Raw genomic sequence first — 15,483 nt, 5'->3', positions numbered from 1 at the left:
TTTTGCCTTCATTTTGAAAGATCATTTTACTGGATATAGGATTCTTAGGTGACAGTTTCTTTCAACACTGTGAATAAATATACCATCCCACAGTCTTCCAGCATCCATCACGTCTATTGAGAAATCATCTGTTAATTTTATTGGCATTCTCTTGTGCATAATAAGTCATTTTCCTTTTGCTGCTTTTCAGTATTTTGGCTATTATGAGTCTGTGGGTCTTTTTGCTTTTATCCTACTTGGGGTTCATTAAGCCTCCTCAATGTGTAGATTAATGTTTTTCATCAAATTTTGGAATTTTTCAGCCATTATTTCCTTAAAATTTTTCCTACCTCTTCCTCTTCTTTCCTTCTGGCAGTCCCATTATACAAGTGTTCATGTGCTTAATCGTGTCCCACATTTCTCTGAGACTGCTCATTTTTCATCGTTCTTTTTTTTCCCTCTGTTCTTTGGATTGCATAATCTCTCTTGATCTATATTTTGCTGATTCTTTCTTCTTCCAGCCCAAATCTACTATTGAGCCCCACTTAGTGAAGTCTTCCTATTTTTTATTGTACATTTCAGTTCCAGCAGTCAGCTACTGGTTGGTTGCAGGTTGTACTTAATACCTTTAAGCTAGTGATGTTTGCACCCTTTCCTGTTGAATCTGTGTTATGTGGTTTGGACACTGCTTTCACAGTTCAGAGTTTATGAGTTTGTCCTATGTTCAGCCATAGACCAGAGGCTCAGATGTTCCCTTTCCTTTTGTACCTCCTCAGAAGGTACAACCTTGGAGATCTGCATAGTCTTTCAGAACATCAGGACAACTATGGGTTTAACTGGTTTCTCTGATCTTTCTGTTAAGTTTTTAGCCTGCCTTAATTTCTTGCTGGTCTGCCTCTAATGGTAACAGATTAAGCTGTTAGTCTCCACTGATTGCTAGCTGATTGCTCTCTTGTTTTTGACAGTGCCCTTGGGGCATAAATTACTCTATAGTCTGATCCAAATAAAGTTGGGCACCTTGGCAGGGGCACAGTATTGCTGGTTTTTAATAGGGCTTGTTTCTATCCTCTTCTGGGAAGAACCTCTGTGCTGTGGAGCAGGAGCTGGGAGTTGATTGGGAATGGACGGGCTCTTCACTGGCTGCCCCACCAAGATCCTCCCTATAGAGCAGAAGCTTGAAGTAGGAGGTGGTGGGAACTGGTGCTTTGGTTACCACCACTGCCCAGTATACATCTTCCTTAGCATAAAGCTTGGTGAGATGGCATCTGTGACTGGCAAAAACAAAAACAAAAAAACAAAAACAAAAACCTGGTATAGCTCTAGGAAACTGGGAGTAGTGGGAACTACCACTCAGCTGCTGAACTCACTAGAATAGCTTTTCTGCAATCCAGAGCTGTAAGGGAAGGGAAAGCAGTAATTCACAGTCATGAGCTGTTGGGCCTTGATCATCCTTACAGAGTAGGAGCTGGAGATGAGGGTAAGGCTGCCACTTTCTGGCTGCTAAGCGCTCTGGAATAGTTCTTCCACACACAGAACTATGGGGGTAGAGTGTAGTTCCTACTCGAATGTGATCCTTCCTTCTGTTCTTACTGAAGTACATAGATTCAGTCAATCTCCAGAGACTTTGAATGATTGTCTTTGGTAATTTTGACTGGCTTAACAGATGTCTGTCTGGGACAGAGGTTTCACCTAACTCCTCACATCACCATTTCCAATATATGTACATAGTTAAATATTCAAACACTGCACAAAGAATTAAGTGAAAAGTAAGTCTTCCTCTCCTAAAGATGTCCTTAGGTCTGATTCCTAGAGGCAACAATTGCTACCAGTTTTTTCTTCATAACTTAGAGAGATACTTTGGCATATATATATATATATATATATATATATATATATATGCATATATATGCATATATATAATTAATTTTTAAACCTGGATCATGAAGAACTTTAGCTGCTGCAAAATGCAGCTTCAGGATTTGACCATGTGACTTGCTAGGATCTTGTTACACCCAAAATGTGTATTGGCTTTCCAGCTGCTTCTATAAGCATTTGTAGTCTTTATAGGTTAAGCAGTCCTTTCTGGCTTGAGTCTTGGAGATCACCTAATTTAGTTTATCATATACTTACTGGTAAAACTGGATAGTATTCTCACATCTAACATTAAATTAAGATTATAGATATCAAGATGATCACACTGTCAGCATTTTTAATGATCTGTCTTTTGCTGTAGTAAACTGTATCCAATATCTGCTAGTATAGATGTTGTTTTAAGTCAGACAGTAGAGTGAGAGCTGTTAAATATTTTTTAGGTGGTAAAAAGCATTGCCTTAAAATGGAACAAATTTAAAATAACACTGGGTTGGTTCTGCAGTCTTTAATTATATTAATTGTGACATTTTTAGAAATAAAGGGCATTTTATGTACATGTGACACTTGTGGTTTTATTCCCCTGTTTCAGCTCTGAGGACTTATTATTGAAATCCTGTTTTGTTTTCTGTTTGATTGCTATATAGAAAAGTATTGAATTATCTTCCCAAATGGAGAAGTTCAGCTGATGCAACCTTGTTTTACTGCTTCACCTTGTTACTTACAGTTCTTGCTTCAGTAGATCTACCTATTTGCAAGACATAAAACTGATAATAGAATTTCATCTGGGGACGGGGTGCCTGAGTGGCTCAGTCGTTAAGTGTCTGCCTTCGGCTCAGGTCGTGATCCCAGGCTACTGGGATCCAGCCCCGCATCAGGCTCCCCGCTTGGCAGGAAGCCTGCTTCTCCCTCTCCTACTCCCCCTGCTTGTGTTCCCTCTCTCGTTGTGTCTCTCTCTCTGTGTCAAATAAATAAATAAATAAATAAAATCTTAAAAAAAAAAAGAATTTCATCTGGGGAAAGATAATAAAGAAAGTGATGAGTCTACTGGAAAGTAATTAAAGATGGATAGTCAGACTGTTGTTTAGCAGATAAACTTGCTGAGATTGTAGGAACTGTGTGTGATATGGGTTTTGACTTTCCCATACATATCCTGAATTTACTATGGGACTTCTGCCTGTTTTAATTTTAATTAATTAGATTTGGGGAGGGGGGGAGTCAGGGAAAAGGAACAAAAAAATGTTATCTGTTCTCTTGACTTTGAGAATAATGGAGGAAGAGACAAAGAGAAGGTAGCAACGTGGGATGGACACCCAGGGAAGCAATATGCTCTCTACATTTTTAAAAATGTGAGCAGGTAGCCACTGTAAACAACAGGGATCCAACACTAACCATGCAGAGTTAATCTTCAGAAAATATGAGCTGAGCTTAAAATTGTAATCTACACTAAAAGTTGTTGCAGTTCTACTGACCTTTTAATAAGAGATGGTAAGCCACCTGTATAAATTATGCTAGGAGGTATTATAGCCAAATTGAATGGTTGGCTAGAGGCAGAGAAAATAAGAACTGAGCCAAGGTAGGAAGCTTCTCTGAGGCTTTATAGCCCAGGGGTCCAAGGCAGCTGGTGCTCTACATTTCTATAGCAGGAAACACAGTTCAGGGATCCAGGGGCCCCTGCCTGATAGATAGGCTTGTCTCCTAGTGTTGGGAGCCAGGACAGGGTGATGCTCAAGTCTAGTGCAATTTGACTTTTGGCATAATACCTTTTGGGCAGTGGTGATTCAGTACTTGAAATTAAATGTTTTGGCTTAAAAATCAGTTTCCCTGAGTGGTTCAGGAGATGGGAATTGTATTTTCACCTTGGCAGGGCTGTTTGTATGGTCTGTAATTAATCATATTCTTTTGTCTCTAGCTGCTTCCTTCAGTTGTTACCTAGGTAACAAAGGTGGAAGCTACTTAATGCCTGGGATGAAAGACTTTTTATCTTCATGAGTGTTTTCTTTAATCAGATTGCTTTCCTCCTAATACCAGAACTGCTGCTTTGCAGATTCACATCGTAGTCTATATAAGTGCTGCTCTCTAGTATCAGGCATCGTGGTGCCTATGCTAAATCTAGTTGTGATGGGTATACTGAAGGAATAGGAATTGTGGTATGATGTGGTAGAATGAATGAAGGAGCCCTAGGAAATTTTGAAAAAAAAAAAAAAGTGGGACTCTGAAAGAAATTTAGCTTGGGTAAAGTACTATGTGGGGAACTTGGGCAATCAGAGAGCATATCAGTGCTGAGTGGGATTGGGTCCATGTCAGTAACAGATAAATCTCAAAAACATAATGTTGAGCAAAAGAAATCAGACACATGAAGTACATTTATACAAAATTTAGAAACAGGCAAAACCCTTCTGTGGGGTTAGAAGTCAGGATCTGGTTACCCTTGTGGAGGGGAATAGATAGTTATTGGAAGGAGAGCAAAAAGAGGGCTTCTGGATGCTAGTAATATTCTGTTTGTTGATCTGGGTGTTGGGTATATTGGTATGTTGTGTTTGTTAACATTGAGCTATGCAGTTATGACCTGGTAGTTTTCTGCATGCATGTTTTACTTCAATATAAAGTCAAAAAAAGGAAAGAAAAGCTTGTAGTAGTTCAGTTCTGCTTACATGGTAGTCCTGTCTAATTGCCCTTAATTAGGAACTGGATAAGTAGGGACTGGTTAAATTGTGTTATGTTCCTTATACCCCTGGGGATACAATGTAGCTATTTTGAGAATGAATAATTCTACATGTACTGACATGAAGCCATTATTAAGTAAAGGAAGTTTCAAAACATATAACCCATTTATGTAAAAATAAACCATCATATACATACGCTGGTATATACATAGAAAATATCTTGAAGGTATCAGGGAAATACAAATCAAAATCACAATGAGATACCACCTCACAGCAGTCAGAATGGCTAAAATTAACAAGTCAGGAAACCACAGATATTGGTGAGGATGGGGAGAAAGGGGAACCCTTTCTGTAGGTGGGAATGCAAGCTGGTGCAGCCACTCTGGAAAACAGCATGGAGGTTCCTCAAAAAGTTGAAAATAGAGCTACCCTTGACCCATCAATTGCGCTACTCGGTATTTACCCCAAAGATACAAATGTAGTGATCCAAAGGGGCACCTGCACTCCAGTGTTTATAGCAGTAATGTACACAATAGCCAGACCATGGAAAGAGCCCAGATGTCCATTGACAGATGAATGGATAAAGAAGATGTGGGGTGTGTGTGTGTGTGTGTGTATATGATGGAATATTACACAGCCATCAAAAAAAATGAAATCTTGCCGTTTGCAATGACCTGGATGGAACTAGGGGTATTATGCTAAGCAAAATAAGTCAGCCAGAGAAAGACAATTATCATATGATCTCACTGATATGTGGAATTTAAGAAACAAGGCAGAGGATCATAGGGGAAGAGAGGAAAAAATGAAACAAAACGAAACCAGAGAGGGAGACAAACCTCGGGAAACAAACTTAGGGTTGCTGGAGGGGAAGGGGGTGGGGGGATGGGGTGGCTGGGTGATGGACATTGGGGAAGGTATGTGTTGTGGTGAGCGCTGTGAGACTGATGAATCACAGACCTGTACCCCTGAAACAAATAATACATATGTTAATAATAAATTTTTTTTAAAAATTTAAAAAACATAAAAAAAGAAAATATCTTGAAGGATGCACATTCAGTAATTAACAGTGGTTAGCCTTGAGGATTAGTTTGTGGGTAATGTGACAAAGTGGTAAATGTTGAACTTTTACATAATTTTTTTTACTGTGAACATGGGTTACTCTTATAATCAAACTTAAAAAATAAATTCTAAATACCATTTTAAAGGCAGATGTATTGGGAGAATTATTATTACTATTCTGGTTAAATATCCAATAGAAAAGGAGTTGTGGGAGTAATTAGAGCCCCCCCACCCCCCAGAAGAGTTAATATAGTTCACTTTATTCCGCTGTAGATGATGAGGCAGATTTTAATGACTTTGAGTAAACAAAGTGAATGTAGGCATTTGATGTAAAGTATAACTAAATTGCCTCTCTGATTGTCATTTTAGTTGATCCAGAGTACCAGAAGGAAGCAGAACAAAGACATAGAGAATTGGCAGCTAAAGCTGGAGGATTTAATGACTTTGCAACTTTAGCTGTCATCTTTGAACAGTGCAAATCAAGGTATGTGGAATAGTTCTATGTACTAGAAAGTTGTCAGTTTGAAATATAGCTCCAATATGTATTTACTATGTGACTTTAGACAGTAAGATTCAGTGGGGGTACTATTGACTCAAGGTATTTTTGTGAACATTAGTGAGATTTATCTATGCCAGGTGACTGTTACTAAGTAGGCATTTATTATATAGTATTAGTTCTCTTCTTTTTTCTCTCCCTAAACCTTTCCTGAAGATGACCTTATAGAATTTTGCTTCTGTAGAAGTAGCTTAGATGTGAAAATGATTGTATATATTTGTTAAAGCATCTATGTATAAGAAGAAATACATTTATAAATTATTTTTTAATTCACTCAGAGGCACCTGCGTTAGTTTTGTCAAATTCCTTAAAGTGCTTTCTCAGTAATTGGACAAGTCTCATAAAAGAACTGACTGTTGCTTATTTGTTTCTAGTTTTATAATAGAAATGAAAATGTTAGACTGTCTTTTTGTTTTTTGTTTTTTTTTAAGTAAACTCTGTGACCAACATGGTGCTTGATCTCATAACCCCGAGATCAAGAGTCACATGCTCTACTGAGTGAGACAGCCAGGTGCCCCTGTTAGACTGTCTTTCTCTTATAGAAGTTATTTTCAAGATACCAGTATTTTTGTTTTGCAGTGGAGCTCCAGCTTCGTGGTGCCAAAAACATTGGATTCATTGGAGATGCTTATTTTCTGCATTTCGTGTTGAAGCTCAACTTCGAGAACTAATCAGGAAGCTTAAACAGGTAATTATTATAATGATCTTTTCTTGAGTAGCATTTTGGCAAGATTCTCTGAGTACTGTCCCCCAGCTATGGAAATTATGAGGTGTTCTGATCTCTGATTGTAGAAATAGGCCCCATTTCTAACTGTGAGTACCAAGAACTGTTACCTCTTACCCTTTGGGGAGGTTCTTTTCCTGGTCTTGTGTGGTTGCCTCACATTTATATGCTAACCAGTGCTCAGCTAAACACTTGTGGAGGCCCTTCTGCAAATCTCTGGAGTTTTGTCTCTATCAAGTTCTCTTCTCTCCTGAACTCTTGGCCTGTGAACTCTAGTCGTCTTAGTCTTCCTGGACTCTCAGCTCTTTCTCTTTATGTTTTTTAAATTCTTTAAATTTTTTTTAAAGATTTTATTTATTTGTTTGACAGAGAGAGAGAGAGAGAGCACAAGCAGGGGGAGCAGCAGAGGGAGAGGGAGAAGCAGACTCCCCACTGAGCAGGGAGCCCAATGCAGGCCTTGATCCCAGGACCCTGAGATCATGACCTGAGCCGAAGGCAGACGCTTAACTGACTGAGCCACCCAGGTGCCCCAGCTCTGTCTCTTTAGCTCAGGGAGTTCTTCAGGTTCCACTTGGGTTTTTCCTTCCTTGAGCCTTCATCCAGAATCTCTCTCAAGGTTGACTGTAAGCTGGGGCAGTCATTGGGCTTACTTCATTTATTTCCCATACTTCATTTATTTCTCAGAGATCACTATCCTTTATTGCTTGATATACAGTATTTTGGAAATCATTATTTCATATGTTTTGTACATTTTTGGTTGTTTCTAAGGAGAAGAGTAAGTCTGAGCTCTCTTTTTTTTTAAGATTTTATTATTTATTTATTTGAGAGAGTGCGATCGAGGGGAGGAGCAAAGGGAGAGGGACAAGCAGACTCTGTGCTGTGCGTGGAGCCTGTCATGGGGCTCGATCCCACGACCCTTGAGATCATGACCTAGCTGAAATCATGAGTCAGACGCTTAAACAACTGAGCCACCGAGGCGCTCCAAATCTGATCCCTCTTACTTCATATTGGCCAGAAACAGAAGTCTCTAGAAATGTGTAGTTTTCAAAATAAAAGATTATTTCATATTATTCTGTGATATTACCACTGTATATATATTATTATTTCTATAGCAAAGTGATTTCCCAAGAGAGACCTTTGAAGGCCCTAAACATGAAGTACTACGAAGATGTCTTTGTGCAGGCTATTTCAAAAATGTAGCTCGAAGGTAAGCAATATGAGCTTGAGAAATGGATAAGAAATACTACTGTATTTGACTACAATGTTGAACTATTTAATATTAAAGATTGATGATATATCTAAGCTCTGTGATTATCAGGACATCAATTACAATGACTACCATAATTGTCACTTGTGTAGGGGGAGCTGCAGTGGCTCAGAGTGGGATATTGGCGCTCAAGTTCAGTAAGAGGGAGTTTGTAGGATAGCTGTCTAGCATGGGGGATCAGCACCTAAGTTGAGTGACAAGGGTTTTCTTGCAGAGGGGTGGCTCTATGTGGAGTGTGAAAGACAACCATGTTGAGCATGGCATATCTGAGGAAGAATAGCTTGGTGTGGAGTGTCAGCAATTGAGCAGGAGGGGGAAGGCACTCATACGGGAGGTGTTTGGTGTTGAGTTTAGAGTCTGAGTTTAGAGTCTGAGTGTAGTGAGGGAGGGCATCTTCTTAGGGAAAGGGGTAACAATGGTGATGATAGGAGACTCATTATATACAAAGGAATTGATCACATAATTAAATATATTAAAGAATGGTGAAGGGAGTATTAGAAATACTGAAAGGGAGAAAATGAGAATGAGCCCTGTGGTGTTGGATTGGAATTTCAGGGTATCATTGTGAACTTACAGTTTTCTATATAGTTAGATGGATGAATAGATAGATATGGGAATAAAGACAGATGTTACTGTGTATATTTATAATATATATTTGTATATGTGTAAATATTTATATACAAATATACCCTAGCTCTGAGATGGACTGGGAGCAATAACACCATAATAGCAATGAATATACTTAGTGCCCGGATCTTGACTTGAAACAACCATCTGCTGCGTAAAGGACTCAGAACTGTTTGGAGAAATAGGGGTGGGAAAGTACAAGATGAGCCCAGAACATCTTATTTTGCCAGCAAGCAAGAAGTGATCTATGAGGTTTGAGGCCATGTTAGAAGTACACTGGAGCTAGCCTGAATAGGCCCTGACTGATCCAATATAGGACATTCTAAGCATCGAAATAAATATTGATAGTAATGGATTATATAGCCCATTAAATAAAATGTGAAATCATGGGTCTATAGTCATATAAATTAATGAGTAAATTAAAAGTTTAATGACAAATGGAATTAGTTGAGCACCTCTCCACAAAAGTCTTATAAATTACAACGGGAAAGGGGAAAAGTAACTTTTAATGGAGAAACCTGGCAGATGCTACCCAAATGAAGCCATCAGAGTGAACACCATCAGTAATGAAACAAATCGAAATCATGTTCTTCCTGATAGGATATAATGAAAAATACAGCTTCACTTCTGTGATGTTCTTGCCAAAGATGTATAACCTAAATCTAGTCATCATGAAACAAACAAACTCAAATTGAGGGGCATACTACAAAATTACTATTCAAAAAGCTGTCAAGATCCTGAAGATCAAAGAAAGACTGGGGGAGTATGCCATTATGAAAGAGACTAAGGGGACATGAAAAGTAAAATTAATACTTGATTCTGAATTGGATTCTTTTGCTATAAAGGATATTATTAGGACATTTGGATAAAACTTTATTGGGGTCTGAGGATTAGATGTTAGTCATGTTCAGTGTTAATTCCCTGGTTTTGATGGTTGTATTATGTATTATGGTCATGTAGGAGAATGTCCTTGATTATAGGAAATATACACTCAGATATTTGTGGATGATGAGGCATAAGGTTGGCAACTAACTCAAATGGTTCAAGTAAAAAAGATCTTTGTACCGTACAGTATATAAACAATTATAATGCAGTCTGATCTGAGTTATAATGGGAATATTTATAAAGTATTATAGGAAATCATCTGTGGTGATGATTGAACTAGGGCTAATATTTTGACAAGTTTTTGGAATAACATTTAGGTAGGGAAGTATAGAAGAGGATAGAAATTTTTTTAAAAGATTTTATTTATTTATTAGAGAGAGAAAGAGAGAGAGCACGAGCGGGGTGGGGGGAAGAGGGAGGGGGGAGAGGTAGAAGCAGGCTCCATGCTGAGCAGGGAGCCCAACGTGGGGCTCAGTCTCAGGACCCTGGGATCATGACCTGAGCCAAAGGCAGACGCTTAACCAACTGAGCCACCCAGGCGCCCCAGAAGAGGATAGGAATTTGAAGTTAAGAACATGAATTAGAGAAATGATAGGTGCAATGTTCTAATTATCAGATTTTAGAATAGTGAAAATTATCCCTTTAAAAAGAGATGTAGCATACTATAAAGAACACTGTATTTAAGTCAGAAGACCTATGTTTGGGACTTGCTTTCACCATACATTAACTCTGTGATCTTTAGAAGGCTAGTTGATTTATTTGAATCTCAGTTTTGACTTCTTAATAAAAATGACTTGCTCTCAAAACTCACAGGTTGTTTTGAGGCTTTATTATAAAATCATTTTGGAAACTTTAAGGCACAAATACAATATTATTGTTGATATTACTACTTATTAACCAAAAATCTTTGTACTTAACTGAAATGACTGTTTAGGTTGTATGTAATGAGAAGTTGTATCATTATTTAAGAGGAGTTATAGTGACACTTGAAAAAGTTTAAACTTATGCTTATAACACTTCTTGTGGTAGAACATATTATAATTGTTTATTGTTAGACTTGGTGCTCTACTTATTTCATTGTTTTACTGTTCTTTATCCTTTGATTTTTGTTTTGTTTTGTTTTTTAGATCTGTTGGGAGAACGTTTTGCACAATGGATGGGCGTGGAAGCCCAGTTCACATTCATCCTTCCTCAGCAGTAAGTGCCTTATTATTATTAAAGTGTCCTATTTTTTTTTTTTTAAGATTTTATTTATTTTTGACAGAGAGTGTACAAGCAGGGGAAGCAGCAGGCAGAGGGAGAGGGAGAAGCAGGCTCTCTGCTCAGCAGGGAGCCCAACGTGGGGCTCGATCCCGTGACCCTGGGATCATGACCCGAGCCGAAGGTAGACGCTTAACTGTCTGAGCCATCCAGGTGCCCCTAAAGTGTCCTATTTTTAATAAAGGAAAGAAATTTGTAAAGGTGTAGGACTAAGTCATGCATAAGTGTCTTCTACTTTTCACTTTGAGGTTAAATTTAGCATATATCTTTATTACATAAAGCTGTAAAGGTACTGGTTGGCCCGTGCCTTCTGTTTGATTGAAGAATATAGGAATTAATTCAGAAGAGTTTGGGCTGTTAGTATGTGGCTGGTCAAATGTGGAATGAGGCAAGTTACTGAGTTATCATCCTTAAATGAAATCTTTTGTATAGCTTCATGAACAAGAAACCAAACTCGAATGGATCATTTTTCATGAGGTATTAGTTACCACCAAGGTCTACGCAAGAATTGTGTGTCCAATCCGTTACGAATGGGTGAGAGACTTGTTACCCAAGTTGCATGAATTTAATGCACATGATTTGAGCAGTGTGGCCCGACGTGAAGTGAGAGAAGATGCAAGAAGGAGATGGACAAATAAGGAAAACGTAAAGCATCTAAAGGGTGAGTCAGTCGCTTGTTCTAGTGATATAAGTCCAAGGAGCATATATGTCCAAATTCTCATATAATTACAGAAATACTGTTACAGGGCGTAGAATCTGGTTCTGTCTCCTCAGAAAGCAAAGAGTTGTCGGGAGTCTCAGACTTCGTTACTTTGACTTCCTTCTTTCCTTCCAGTTAATCATGTTTTCCTTAACTCCTCTGTCCAACATTATTAACAACAGTATCTGTTGAGCTTTTACCATGTGCTAACAACTGGCATTACCCCATTGAGTTTTCACAATAACCCCATGAGGTAAGTACATATCCCCACGTTATAGATGAGGAAATACTTAGCAATTACAATAATTTGCTGAAAATCCCATAGTTAATAATTCATGAGTCTGGATTTTGAACCCAAGGAAACTGACTTGATGGTCTATACTCTTTTTTTTTTTTTTTTTTTTTTTGAAGATTATTTATTTGAGGGAACACAAGTAGGGGGAGCGGCAGAGGTAGAGGGAGAAGTAGCCTCCTCACGGAGCAGGGAGCCCAATGCAGGACTCAATCCCAGGACCCTAGGGTCATGACCTGAGCCAAAGGCAGATGCTCAACCAACTGAGCCATGCAGGCACCCCTTGATGGCTTATACTCTTAATCATAATAGCATACTGCTTCTCAGTAGTCCTTTGCTATTTTTATTTTGTTTATAAAATTTTGTGAACTACTACTTCAGAACATCTTTTTTTTTCCTACGGGATCTTTCTGTAAAATGTTAGGTCTCTAGTTAGGAGGCATAAACAGTTATACTGAACTAGGAGATAAAGTTTAATTTTCAGCTCACATATACAAAAAGCTTTTCAGTAAAGCTTTCTGGGCTGATTTTTTAAAATAAGATTTTATTTATTTATGTATGTATGTATGAATGAATGAATGAATGAGACAGAGAGGGCACAGGGTGGGAAGGGGCAGAAGGAGAGAGAGAATCTCAAGCAGGCTCTGTGCTAAGCTAGGGCTTGATCTCTCAACCCTGAGATCATGACCTGTGTCGGAATCAAGAGTCGGGCACTTAACACACTGAGCCACCTAGGCACCCCTATGATTTTATAATAAAGGTCAACTTGGGGTGGAAAGACCAATGCCTTTTAAAAAATAGATGTGTTGAAATCAGTGGTTGTCAGGAGCTGGGGGTGAGAGGAGGGGCTGACCACAAAGGGACAGGAGGGAATTTTGGGGGTTGAGGATTCTGTCTCTTGAGTTTGGTCACAGACTGTAATGTACTTGTGAAAATTCATAGAACTGTTTACTAAAAGGTATATTTTATTGTAGATAAATTATACCTTAATTTTTTAAATGAAAAAAAATACATAAACTATACAGCCTCATACAAAAAATTAAGATATATAAAAGATAGAGAAATGTACATATAGATTATCTGCTGATGGATTTTCACCAGCATTACCATTCCCCCCATGATATATATATATATTGTTGTGAAGACCTAACAATATACAACTGGCCAGAAGAAATGAGGGTCATGTCCTCTGCATTTAGTAACATTTATTCATGCCCTCAGCTAGAATTATGTCTAATTCCAAGAACCCATGTTAATTCTCATACCAGTGCAAGAACTTAAGAGTCTAAGGCAGTGGGGCACCCTGGTGGCTCAGTCAGTTAAAGTGTCAGACTCTTGATTTCGGCTCAGTGATGATCTTAGGGTTGTAAGATCAAGCCCCGCATTGACTCCACAATGAGCCTGGAGCCTGTTTGGGATTCTGTCTTCCTCTTCTGAGGCTGATTGATGGAGCAAATTGTATTACCCTTTTTTAACATCATGAGAAATAGAGTGGTAAGGAAATTTGCCCAAGATCTGGAAGAGTCTTTAGAAATATAGTGTTTTGTTGGAATGTATAACTGTACTACATGTTTGAATTAGGGTCGGTTATTCGAACATTTAGGCCTTCATGCTTGCTTTTCTTTCTCTCTTCCTTTTCTTCCCCTTCCCTCTTTCTTTCTTCTTATTTTCTAACCATAGACTTACTTGTTTCTTTTGAAAGAACAAAATTTAATTTCCTTTTTTCCCCCCTTAACATTGAAAAATCAGGGCATCTCCTTCTTTTAACACTTCTTGTACTGAGTTTCACGACTAAAGTTTTACTGGATTAATTTGTAATGTTTTCAGATGGAATCTCAAAAGAAGTCCTAAAGAAAATGCAGAGAAGAAATGATGATAAATCCATATCAGATGCACGTGCTCGTTTCCTTGAGCGAAAGCAGCAAAGGTCCCAGGATCACAGTGACACACGGAAGGAAACAGGCTAAGCAGTGAACCCTCCAATTCAGGAAGTAGGAAAAGCGGCCAGGAAATGTGCTTCTACTTTGCCATTTATATCAGACAGCACTACCAAGAGGAAGTGGTCAGCAACTGTTACTAGCATATAAGCTAAAAGCAAATCCAAGTTCATCAATACCAATAAATGAAATTTTCAAAGAAAAGATTGAATTGCCATTGTCATAGACAATGATATATGAAACCAATGAAAGACAATACATATGATATTTTCCTCACTTCAGTTTTGCTGGCCTTAACTGGTATCAAATGCTGTCACTGAGATATTTTCAAAGAACATTGAATTGTATTTAATTAGCGTGTATTCCATTTGCATTTAAAGCATTAAAAATTATTTTCCTTAAATCTCTTTAAGGCCTTCTTGTTGCTGTTAGAATAGTATTATATCAGGTTATCAGGTATGTGACCAGTTCCTTCAGAAGGCTGAATATAAGAGGTTTTTACTCAGCAATACTTAGATGTCTAACCATTTAATTGCTACAGAGCTTTATAGATATTTAGAGAAAAGACTTAATCAATTAGTAAATAAGAAAATTGCCTATGGCAAGTTTCTTTGTTGAATTAATATTAATCCTTAAATTGATTTTTCTGGGATTATACAAATTCCTTTTTATATAAAAATATATTGTTTAAAACAGTAGCTATAGCCATTAACCAAAGGACAGATGATATATATATATGTTTTTTTTTAGCTGTCCCTACATACCTGTATCAGCACCATGTATGTAGGTGTGACAGTGTTTCAAACAGCCCCTCCACCTGGCCTACTCTCTTGCCTCCAGCTGCTTGGGTAGGACCATTTAAACATCTGTTATGCTGATCTTGAGATGGGAGTTTTTCAAAGCAGCCAACACCACATCACCAGTGTTTCAAATTGGAACCTTGAGGCTAGTTAATATCACACTCAGGCCACACTCAGCACTTGCCCACTCTGTTGTTTACTGCCTTGTATTCTAGTTATTTGTGTATTTGTCTGTCTCCCCCACTAGATTATACGCTCCTTGTGGGCAGGGACTACGTCTTTCTCATCTTTGTATCTTTCATGGCACCTAGCACAGTGCTTTGCACATAGTAGTCACTCAATGTTTGTTAAATAAAGCTATTAGTGTCATTAAAATTCAAAAGGTAGTATAATGTGTGTTTTTAGATATTTTTTATAAAAATTAAGAATCTAAATTTTTCATAGGTAACTAACTTTTGCAGTTATTTCCTTTGGCGTCTAAACAGTTTTCTGTTCAATATTAGAAACTTGAGCCTTTATTGAAAAACCCTGTGAGGAGCCAAATCTGTGGGTTTGTTCTTAAGGTAAGGTGAGTGATGATGGTTCCTCTAACATTCCCAGCATTGTTGCTTTGCTCATTGTAATCTTCAGTGCTCTTGACACTATTTCAGCACATTAGTCTTACCAGGTTCTCTTCTCAGGTATATGTATCAGTGTACTTCCTTAGATGTGGTAGGGCTGTATGTGGACTCTTAGAATAAATGCTCTTTCATTTCAGTAAATATTAGCCACACATTCTAAATCTATAGTACGTAATCACATTTCCCGGTAATGTTCTTTATAGCATTTTCCCCCAGTTCAGGATCCAGTCAAGAATCGTATA

General features: G+C 38.1%; 1 protein-coding gene across 2 annotated transcripts in view; it reads left to right on the top strand.

The window, feature by feature from the left end:
• DHX40 (DEAH-box helicase 40) overlaps positions 1 to 15,003 on the top strand; it is a 46,493-nt gene extending 31,490 nt beyond the window's left edge. For both annotated transcript variants that reach the window (XM_036106124.2, XM_036106123.2), the window contains exons 13-18: positions 5,943 to 6,057; positions 6,709 to 6,817; positions 7,966 to 8,060; positions 10,760 to 10,829; positions 11,325 to 11,553; positions 13,712 to 15,003. In XM_036106124.2, the coding sequence (XP_035962017.1) occupies positions 5,943 to 6,057; positions 6,709 to 6,817; positions 7,966 to 8,060; positions 10,760 to 10,829; positions 11,325 to 11,553; positions 13,712 to 13,851 (758 nt within the window). In that variant the 3' untranslated portion in view covers positions 13,852 to 15,003. The remainder of the gene's footprint in view (positions 1 to 5,942; positions 6,058 to 6,708; positions 6,818 to 7,965; positions 8,061 to 10,759; positions 10,830 to 11,324; positions 11,554 to 13,711) is intronic.
• The last annotated feature ends 480 nt before the right edge of the window (positions 15,004 to 15,483 follow it).

Source organism: Halichoerus grypus, chromosome 2 (assembly GCF_964656455.1).
Source record: "Halichoerus grypus chromosome 2, mHalGry1.hap1.1, whole genome shotgun sequence".
Lineage (NCBI taxonomy): Eukaryota > Metazoa > Chordata > Mammalia > Carnivora > Phocidae > Halichoerus > Halichoerus grypus.
Note: the sequence above shows the minus strand (reverse complement) of the source record. Positions and strands in the feature narration are given on the sequence as shown.